General features: G+C 39.6%; 1 protein-coding gene across 1 annotated transcript in view; it reads right to left on the reverse strand.

Annotated features, from left to right (window-relative positions):
• The window catches only part of LOC106874569 (DNA ligase 3), a 63,654-nt gene that overhangs the window by 41,363 nt on the left and 10,851 nt on the right, over positions 1 to 11,440 (reverse strand). Inside the window, exon 6 of the mRNA XM_014922347.2 lies at positions 9,080 to 9,124. Within this exon, the coding sequence (XP_014777833.1) occupies positions 9,080 to 9,124 (45 nt within the window). The remainder of the gene's footprint in view (positions 1 to 9,079; positions 9,125 to 11,440) is intronic.

Consider the following 11,440-nt stretch of genomic DNA (forward strand, 5'->3'; position numbering starts at 1 on the left):
ATATATATACACACACACACATACACCTATATATATATACATACACATACACCCGAGACTCCAGCAACACTACAGGGGCCTGAAGGAGAAATACTTCCCTAAGGAAAGTCACCAATCTATAGACACATAAGAAATGCAGTGGTACCACAGATAGATTAACAGATAAAGTAGTCTTTGTATGTGGCAGATGTGCAGAAACAATAAGCACTACGAGCACATGGGTTTTAGATTCTCTCAAATGCCCAGGAGGCTCTCTTGAGGTTGTAGATAGTTTCTGTTACCTAGGTGACCAAATTAGCAATGGTGGAGGATGCTCTGAAAGTATTGTTTCTAAAATAAGAATTGGCTGGAGGAAGTTTAGAGAGCTATTACCTCTGTTGGCAACAAAAGGCTTCTCTCTCAGAATGAAAGAGTAGACTATATGATGCTTGAGTACGAATAGCTATATTCCATGGTAGTGAAACATGGGCTCTGAATGCAGAAGACATGCATAAACTGGAGAGAAATGAAGGTAGTATGCTCCATTGGATGTGCAACATTAGTGCACATGTATGACAAAGTGCAAATGCATTGAGAGAAATGTTGGGCACAGAGGAATCAAATATAGCATGCAAAAGAGAAGACTATGTTGGTTTGGACATGTGATGCGTATGAATGAGGATAGCTGCATAAAGAAGTGTCGATCCCTGAAAGTAGATAGTACCCATGGAAGAGGGAGACCCAGAAAGACATGGGATGAAGTGGTAAGGACTGATCTCAGAAAGTTGGACCTTATGGAGGAAATGAATATGGATGGACCAAGATGTCTGGTGATTTGAGTTCTTGAGAAGACCAACCCATGTCAATGAAACTGAGTTCTAGAAGCACTGAGTAGAAAACTTCTCACACTCTACCACAATGAACCAAACTATGTCTCTACATCCCTTCTCTTCCTCACATTCTTGCTTCATGTACTATGATTACCTCCCACTCCCCAATCTTGTCCTCTTGGCCAGGTCAACCCGGGCTATTGTAGAAGACAATTGTAGAAGATGCCACACAATAGGACTAAACCTGAAACCAAGTGATTAGGAAGCAAACTTCTCTCCTACACGACCATGCTTGCATCTACCCACAACCCAACCATGCCAACATCTATCTATATTAATTACATTTGAAACTCATTACAGCTGTGGCATAATCATCATTCATATGTACCCACACAGATGTTTAGTCTCGTGTATAGCTTGATGTTCAAAAAGACATATATTCGTAGGTGCTCCAGGCATGACCACCCTGATCTTCTGTATATCAGGAAAACATTGCCCAGTGCATTTCTATTTTAATGATAGCATGTGACATGAGGGAGAGTTGGCTGTTATTTCTAACAGACTGACTGACTGCATAGAGGATCATTTGTTGGCTTGCTAAGGGGGTTGCAAGTTAGCATAGGGCCCAATAAGTCTACCTTATGGCCAACCCCAGCAGGGATTATGGTGTGACAATAAGTGACCGTTGTGTAGGTGGAGGGAAAGTTGCTCAAGGCTGGTACAGGACTAGCTAATTCATTGTGGACTAATTTGGCTGAATAGAGATATGAGGTTATCATGGTAAGAGTTAAGAGATGAGGGGAATAAACTTGAAGTACAGAGAGAATGGTTATAAAAGAAGCAGAGAAACAAGAGACAATTATAGAAGAATTACAGACAGAGAGACAAGAATAATTGAAGTACAGAGAGATGACATAATTATAGTTGAAGTACAGTGAGAAGAGATAGTTTACACTTAAAGTTGAGAGAAATGACATAAATATTGTTGAAATATAAAGAGAAGAGACATTTGAAGTACAGAGAGAAGAGACAGTTTACATTTGAAGCACAGAGAGAGATGACAATAAAAGAAGTACAACGACAAGATAATTTTAGCTGAAGTACAAAAAGATGACATGATTATAGTTGAAGTACAGAGAGAAGAGACAGTTTATATTTGAAGTACAGAGAGAGATGACAATAAAAGAAGTACAACAACAAGATAATTTTAGCTGAAGTACAAAAAGATGACATGATTATAGTTGAAGTACAGAGAGAAGAGACAGTTTATATTTGAAGTACAGAGAGGCAAGACAGCCAGTGTGCATGATAGTGACAGTAGAATATAGAAGGGAAATTTCATCAGACAAGAGAATTTTGTTATTAGTGTTTTAGATTGGCCTTTATTAAGCAGGTCTATTATCAAAGGCATTCCAGATGTGACCATCCCACCAATTTTTTGTTCTTAAAAATAGTGTGTATCAATTTATGTTATCCAACATCCTTGTTTGTTTGTTTTTAATGACAGAAGAATAGGAATCAGTAAGATTTAAATGTTATTTCTATCTCAAGTTGTGTCATGTACACACACACTCCAAAACCCCCACCCATCCAGCACACACTTCTCTGAAACCCCATGGTCACATCTGCCCACCCCGCCCCCACCTCCCACACAAGACTGGATGTCCTACCACCCATTCACTCCTTTGAAAGCCTGTACTCACATTTGTTACCTCACACACAGACACACTCATACAATCACATCTACACGCACACACACACACACACACACACACACACACATACACAAATTACATCTGTCCCACACACGCACAACACATTCAGACAGTCACACACAGAACAATGCAGAGACGAAATAACAATGATAATAACAATGATAATAATAATAATAATAATGATAATAATGATTGGTGCATCATTGCCATAAAATGTGACAAGACTGTTGTGGATAGCGGAGAGAGAGGTGAGAGCAGCATAAATGGCAACGTAGTTATTATGAAGTAAATCAGTCGGAAGAAGTCAGAACAGTCATCAGTAAAAGCTTAAGGTCGACATTGCTTGACATCCATCATATTGACAACATCCCACACACAACTGTCAGCAGCGACAGCAGCAGCGGCAGTAGTAGTAGTAGCAGTAAAAGCAGCAGCAACAGCAACAGCAGCAGCAGCAACAAAAGAAGAAGAAAGGACAAACAACAGCAGCAACAACAACTACAACAATATACAGGAAATATCTCTTCACAACACAAAGTGTAATGGTGCTTGTTGTTGTTGTTGTTGTTGTTTAGCCCCAGGTCAGCCTAATCAACCAGACCTATGATCAAAGACATACCAGCAATGACCATCTTTTATTCACACATAATGTATCCTCTATGATTTAGATTATTCAATGCATCCTTCTTTATCTAAACAGCAAATTGATATTTGAGGAAATCTGGCTGCTATTTCTAGATGAGTGACCACATACAGGTCATAAGTGACAATGACTGAAACTGTGCAGTACCCTCGGACCAAGTATTTATCTGGAATTAGCCAACCAAATGAGCCACTGAACTGCCATCTCTGACCTCAATTGTCTTGTCCAGTCCCAGCTTTATGTCTTTATCCTGGCCAATAAGTCTTTGAGATCTTAAGACTTATATCATCATCATCATCATTTAATGTCTACTTTTATATGCTAGCATGGGTCAGATAGGTTTTATTTTCTATGGCCAGATACCCTTCCTGTTCCCAACCCTTCTTTTCCCATAGCCAGACCTGCTTTTCCCAGAAGACTGAATGCAAACAACACTGCTTGTTTGATGGTGATGCTCATTTACAACCATTATATATCTAGACAAGAGTATACACAAAAGCACATACATATATATATATACACAAACACACACGTACAAACACATACGCGCGTGCGTGTGTGTGTGTGTGTGTGTGTGTGTGTGTGTGTGTGTGTGTGTGTGTGTACGAGGGCTGAAAAATTCATAGGCTGACTATGAAGGAGTGATGCCAGAGCTGTGAAATTTTGTATGCAATAATTTCAACTTTCTTTATTAATAGCTGCATTATTTCTTTCCAGGTAAGCTGACATCTGGTTGTTCAAGAAAGACTTCAAAAGTAACTAGTAGCAACTTCTCTTGAAAATGAACAAAATTTACCTGCAAGTGCCTGCAGAAAAAATGTTTAGCTCCCAAGGACATTCATGTTGACATGGTTTTTACATTAGGGGATGATGCTCCAGCTTTATCAACAGTGCAAAAGTGGGCAGCTGAATTTAGGAGAGGTAGTGAGAGTCCAAGGTCTGGTGATGTTGCAACTGCCATCATCGAGGAAAATATTGATCCTGTTCACCTAATGACAAGTGATTGACTATAAATCAAATAGCCAATGCTACTGGCATATCCTGTGAAAAAGTTGAGAATATTCTGCACAATGAACTTGGCATGATGAAGGTTTCTGCTCACTGGATGCAACATCTGACACCTGATCAAAGTCACACAAGGTTGATCACATCATAGGAAAATCTGACATTATCTGAGACAAATCCAGCTGGTTTCCTTTAACATTTCCTAAGCCAGGATCAGTATTGGCTTCATCGCTTTGAGCCAGAGACAAAGAGACAATCTATGCAGTGGAAACAATCCTCATCACTTACTCCAAAGAAAGCCAAAGGTTGTTTCATTCGCAGGGAAGGTAGTGGTCTCAGTTTTTTGGGATACAACAGGCATTGTGTTTATTGACTATTTTCAAAAGGGCCACAACATCAATGGAGAATATTATGCTAACTTGCTGAGGCAGTTATGAAAGGCTATCAAGACCAAATGTCCAGGAAAACTGACGAAAGGGATCTTGTTTCATCAGGACAATGCTGCAGCACGTAAGTCCTTGTTTTCAATGGCTGCTGTGCACGAGTGTGGCTTTGAACTGGTTGATCACCATCCTTATTCTTTTTATTTGGCCCCATCTGACTATCATCTGTTCCCCAACATTCAGAAAAACACTTGGCTGGGAACCAATATCACAGTGATGATAACATAATACCTACTGTTGGTGACTTTTTGATGAATGAAAAGAAAGGTTCTTCATCAAAGGGATACAAGCACTGCAACAGTGATAGAAGTATGTAGACAACAAGGGGATACTTTGTTGAAAGTAAACCTCATTTGGTCACAGTTCATGAGAGTCTCTTAGTCAGCCTATGAACTCTTCAGCCAACCCTGATATGTATGTTAGCTTCAGTCTAACAAATTCAGTCACGAGGCTTTGGTTGTCCCAGGGTTATAACAGAAGACACTTGCATAAAGTATTGTGCAGTGGAACTGAACCTAAGACCACATGTTTTTTAACCATACAGCCACGCTTGCACATAAGGTCAGCACTGCCTAACATCTATAATACTGAGAACATGTGACATTTAGTGACAGAAGAGAATCTTTGTGAGATGAAGGAGAAATATATCTGTCGTTATATTAAGCAAATCAAGTTAAAAACAGCACAAAACCATAATGGACTTCAACAATTGTTGACTCACAAACATTCTTCACACTGCCTGCCCACCATAATTACTAATGAGTAAGTCTCTCACTCTTCCTCTGCCTTCTCCTCTGGTTGCTACTACAATGGTTTCTGTCTTCCTCCTCTATTTTTACGACAATAACCTCCTCTGCTCATTTGAACCATTATTCTGTACATCTTGCTCAACCAAGACTCCACAATTCCCATCCGTTTCTCTTCGACCTCCTCTTGTCACTTCTACTGTGTCTCACCTCCCCAACATCTTACTACACTAAACACTTAGGCCATTCCTTCTTCCTCTGAACTGTTTCCCTCTGGAATCCCATCTCCACCAAATAGATGATTTGCCAACAAATGTCCAAACTGAATGTTAACCACATCAATCACACTAGTCTCCTCCATCAGTCAAAAGCCTCGTCATTCATTCTTCTCAGATTATTAACGTTTTTGATACCAACCCATCTGAGACCATCACCAATAGTTCTGATATAAACTGTTTCAAAGAGATCTAAATTAAAAATCTCTGTTTGACAACCAACGTTGGTTTGTTTACGGCCCTGTAATTTAGTGGTTCAACAAAAAGTGACCAACAGAATAAGAACTAGACTTAAAGCAACTGACGAGGTCAGTTTGACAGAGTAAAACCCTTCAAGGCAGTGCCCCAGTATGGCCTCGGCTAAATGGCTGAAATAAGTAAAAGAATAAGAGTTAAAAGAATATGATGGAAGGCATAGCATATCTTGGACATTTATCCAATGTGTCCTTTTCACCAAGAACAAAATGTAATTTGTGGGGGGTTTAGCTCCTATTGCTAGGATATAGGGAAATCATGTAGCGGCTCCTTTATTAGCTTGTGTGTTTTAAAACAGTTGGGTACCCAGGCTTGGACTGACCAGAGAATAGCTGGAACAAAATCTAAGGGAGGTAACTTCCTTTACACCATTGATTTAAAGTCAAGTGTTGCTTAGCCGTAAGCTATTTCTGATCAGACCTACAATCAAAGCCATTCCAACCATGACCACACTGCCTTTCTTCAAAGATATCATACAAACAAACTACATTATATGATATTTTGCCTTCCTATTTTGAAGATCACCGGGGTATGGTTTGAGAGAAATACGCCTGCTATTTCTACCAGATCATGCAGCTATATATATATAAGCTCCACCACAAAAAACTTAACCTTTTTGCATTCAATTTATTCCATCAAATGTAATGTTAATTCATTCACATTGTTTTGAATTAATCATGAATTACTTCATATCTTCAAGATTTTAATGGCGTGGCAGTTTATTTTTAGAATGACACTGTAGGGTAGGTGTGAGGGGCCAGATGTGGCCAGTTTGAACATAAAGCAGGTAGAATATTTTGACCGGATAAGGCCAGTTTAAATGCTAAAGGGTTAATGCAGGCAAAATCCTCTGTTTCCCTCCATACCAACAACATGAGAGAACAGCAAATACAATCAAACATGATGACCATTATCACCATCGTCTTAACTTCCACTTTTCCATGTATGCATGGATCAGAATGTAATTTATCAAAACAGGTTTTTTAAGGCCTGACACCCATCATGTGACCAACCCCCACTCATTTCCAAATCAGATAATATTTCCCCCCATGACCAGACATGTTTTGAAGAAAGATTGGAAATGAAGGACATCACTTGCATGGTGGTGATGCTTGTTTTCACAACATGATGTCAAGACAAGCATACACACACATATATAATCAAATCAAATATACAAGCAATAAAATTAACAATAACAGACAACAAGAAGTACTTCGGATCGTAGGGCGACATGCCATGCTTGAGGAGACCTACTGAGTCAAGTACATCAGAATCAAATCACAATCAAATGGAAATTGTAGTTGTGGTCCCCGTGTTGGTGGCATGTAAAAAGCACCACCTGAATGTGGCCGATGCCAGCGCCGCTTTGACTGGCTTCTGTGCCGGTGGCACATAAAAAGCACCATCTGATTGTGGTCGATGCCAACCCCCTCTGGCTCCTGGGCCAGTGGCATGTAAAAAAAGCACCCACTACACTCTCAGAGTGGTTGGCATTAGGAAGGGCGTCCAGCTGTAGAAACACTGCCAGATCAGATTGGGGCCTGGTGCAGCCTCCTGGCTTCCCAGACCCCAGTCAAACCGTCCAACCCATGCCAGCATGGAAAAGGGACGTTAAAAGATGATGATGATAATAAGAAGATGTGAACAAGACTGTATTGATTTGATGCTAATTAAAAAGAGCTTTTGACATTTTGAGCATAGCTCTTTGTCAGAAAGGAGAAAGGGAAAAGTCCAAGGAAGGAAAAGAAATTGACAACAGCACATGTGTAGTTACATTGCTGAAGTGACCAGAATTAGGAAGAAATTTGATCGAATTTCGATTAAATCCCCAATGGTTAATACGGGATCTTCCAACGATAATGTAAACATCAAACAATCAAGGTATCCTTGCCTGAAGAGTAGTTTGCAGTCTATCCCCTCGTTTCGATAATTTACTACTTCCGAGGTTCCACTAGCTATGAAACATATATAGCCTGGATTTTATCTACTCCATTCCTTAATTTTTTTTATGTGTATGCATATATATATATATATATATATATATATATATATATATATATATATATAATATATTATTTATATTATGTTTGTGTGTGTGTGTAGATAGATAGATAGATATATGTATGTATGTTTATATACATACATGTATATATGTATAAGTATGCGTGTGTTTATATGTAAATTTGTCTTAACATTACATGATGGTTGGAAATGAGTATCACCACCATATATGCAACGTCATTCATTCGAAGTCTTCTGCAAAAAATATGTCTGGCCAGGGGAAATATTCCCTTGTCTGAACACAATTGAGGGTTGGTGAAAGGAAGGGTGCCAGACGTAGAAAACCTGTCTTGACAAATTTCATCCAACCCATGCAAGTATGGAAATGTAGACATTAAAACAATGATGATGATGACTACCTTTCTTTCACATAGCCAAGAGAAACATCATCATCATCATCATTGTTTAACGTCCGCTTTCCATGCTAGCATGGGTTGGACGATTTGACTGAGGACTGGTAAGCCAGATGGCTATACCAGGCTCCAATCTGATTTGGCAGAGTTTCTACAGCTGGATGCCCTTCCTAACGCCAACCACTCCGAGAGTGTAGTGGGTGCTTTTACGTTCCACCGGCACGAAGGCCAGTCAGGCGGTACTGGCAACGGCCACGCTCAAAATGGTGTATTTTATGTGCCACCTGCACAGCAGCCAGTCCAGCGGCACTGGCAACGATCTTCCTCGAATGTCTTTACACGTGCCACCAGCACAAGTGCCAGGAAAGCGACGCTGGGCACAGGTGCCATCACGATTTCACTTTCGCTAACCTCAGTGACCCCCAAATATCACACTGGATACTCACCACTAACAAAAGGAGAAGAACTTCAACCGGTGTGCTTCGAATGAGCTTTTCACTGTGGCCAAAAAAATTTGCAGACACACAGATACAGACAGAACAATAGAGAGAGTGCAACATGAGCAGAGAGATACACTGCACCCTGTATCATTCACCATGCAGTATGGTCCCCATCTAGGTAAGAACAGAGGATAACTGGGAAGATTAATCACTTGGCTGCAACTAATTGTTCTGTTATCTACTTGTGTCTACCTCCAGGCTTGCGCAATAAAGACTGACCTGGGGCTATACATCGACAACAATGAAACAATTAAGAGATAAGAACATATATTACCTGTTCTAAGTCTTTCACCATTTCTTCAAGGTTTTCACCAAAAATCTATTAAAAGATAATAATAATTAATGAAAAAAAAGGGGAAAATCTTATAGGCAAATCATTTATAAAAAACACTAACACCCAGCAAAGATTCCTGAGTGATGTTAAAAATTGTAGTGGACAGGGAGTTGGGGCTAAAATTGAAGTTTGTAAAAAAAGTAAACAATAATCCATCTAAAAAAAAAGTATTTCTATTCAACGGTCGAAATCAGAAATTCATTTGCGAAACAGTTTAATGATTGCTTCTAAATATCATATTGCAGTTGTTGATGCTGCTGTGTTGCCTCAGGTCGTCCCTAATGTAGCTGTTATATGGCACACATTAGTAAGGGAATTTGTGTTGTTTATCCCTAGGCTAGCAGTAACAGTTTATTTAAATTAGCCACCCTTAGCTTCCACCACAGCCTTGAGATGGCTCCAGAACCTGGCACATGTGTTCTTCACTGTGCCTCTGGGAAGATCTTCAGACACCTCTTTGATCTTGATCATCAGCTTGGCCTTGGTGTTGCAGGCAAAGCATTTGGTGTCTTTCTCAACTGCACTCCACACATAGTAATCCATGGGATTACAATCAGTGGAATTAGAAAGCCAGAAACTGGGGGGCTGGTGAAGTCGTAGAAATTCTCCGACAATCAGTTTTGACTTTTTACAGAGATGTAACAAGGAGCTGAATCCTGCTGCCACACATATGGCCTTCCAGCAACAACTCTCTCTCTCCAGCCAGGGTTTAACCACAGTCTCCAGCAGTTTCACATGACGTCATCCCTATTGGAGGCATGATGCTGGCATTTTGATACCAGGCATGAATTGTAATGATACAGGTAACTCTTTTCCATTATTCAGATGGCTTTCAGCCATCCCATGTCAGCTAACTTTTACTAAACTGCAAATTTAATCTTTATGCTCTCCAACGCTGTTGACTATCCACCAATAAAAACATCAGGCTGTTCCTAAAAAACAGAAGACACGACATATCATCATATTTAGCCCAAGCATCTTGTATATAAGTTTCTTCGGAAGGGAAAGGGGCTGCTTTAAGGAGCAGGCAGCAATGTAACCTCTTTCAGTAACATTTTTACCAAAAAGATTTATTTCGGAGATGTGCTTTGTTTGTCACTTTATTTTATTTCATTTTTTTTTTTAATTATTATTATTTTTATTATTGTTATATCTTGTGCAGACATAGTTGTGTAGTTTGCTTGCTAACTACATGGTTTCAGGTTCAATCTCAGTGCTTGGCACCTTGGACAATTGTCTACTACTATAGCTTTGAGCCAAGCAAAGACTTATGAACGAGTGGAGTTTGATAAGCAGAAACTGCACGAAGCCCAATATGCATGTGTGTGTGTGTGAGAGAGAGAGAGAGAATTATTTTATTCTTTTACTTGTTTCAGTCATTTGACTACTGTCGCCATGCTGGAGCACCGCATTTAGTCAAACATATTAACTCCAGGACTTATCCTTTGTAAGCCTAGTATTTATTTTATCGATATCTTTTGTCGAACCGCTAAGTTACAGCAACGTAAACACACCAACATCGGTTGTCCAGCAATATGGGGGGACAAACACAGACACACAAATACATACACACTCACACACACACACACACACACATATATATATATACATATACATATATATATATATATATATATATACATACATCGGGCTTCTTTTAGTTTCCATCTACTAAATCCACTAACAAGGCTTTGGTCGGTCCGAGGCTATAGTAGAAGACACTTCCCCAAGGTGCCACGCAGTGGGACCGAACCCGGAACCATGTGGTTGGGATGCAAGCTTCTTACCACACAGCCACTCCTGCGCCTGTATATTTCAGTATATTTCATATGAAAAACTGCTCTTAGGTACGAGCTAGCCTAGGGTTAAACAACAACACAAATTCCCTTACTAATGTGTTCCATACAACAGCTACATTAGGGACGACATGAAGCAACACAGCAGCATCAACAACAATTGCAATATGATATTTAGAAGCAATCATTAAACTGTTTCGCAACTGAATTTCTGAATTCGACCGTTGAATAGAAAATGTACCAGGTGTAAGGGGGATAACTGTGTCATCTTATTTGTACCTTGCTAAAAATATTTGATGTTACTACTGGAAAATAAAGCGACGTGCTGGTAGAATCGTTAACATGCCAGACAAATTACTTAGAGAAATTTTGTCCATTTGTACGTTCTGAGTTCAAATTTCAGCTTTGCCTTTCATCTTTTTGGAAATTATGAAATAAGTACCGGTTGGGGATTGGGTCGATGTAATTGACTTAACCCCCAACTTCCTCTACTAAAATTTCTCTG

The sequence above is a fragment of the Octopus bimaculoides genome, chromosome 12 (assembly GCF_001194135.2).
Source record: "Octopus bimaculoides isolate UCB-OBI-ISO-001 chromosome 12, ASM119413v2, whole genome shotgun sequence".
NCBI lineage: Eukaryota > Metazoa > Mollusca > Cephalopoda > Octopoda > Octopodidae > Octopus > Octopus bimaculoides.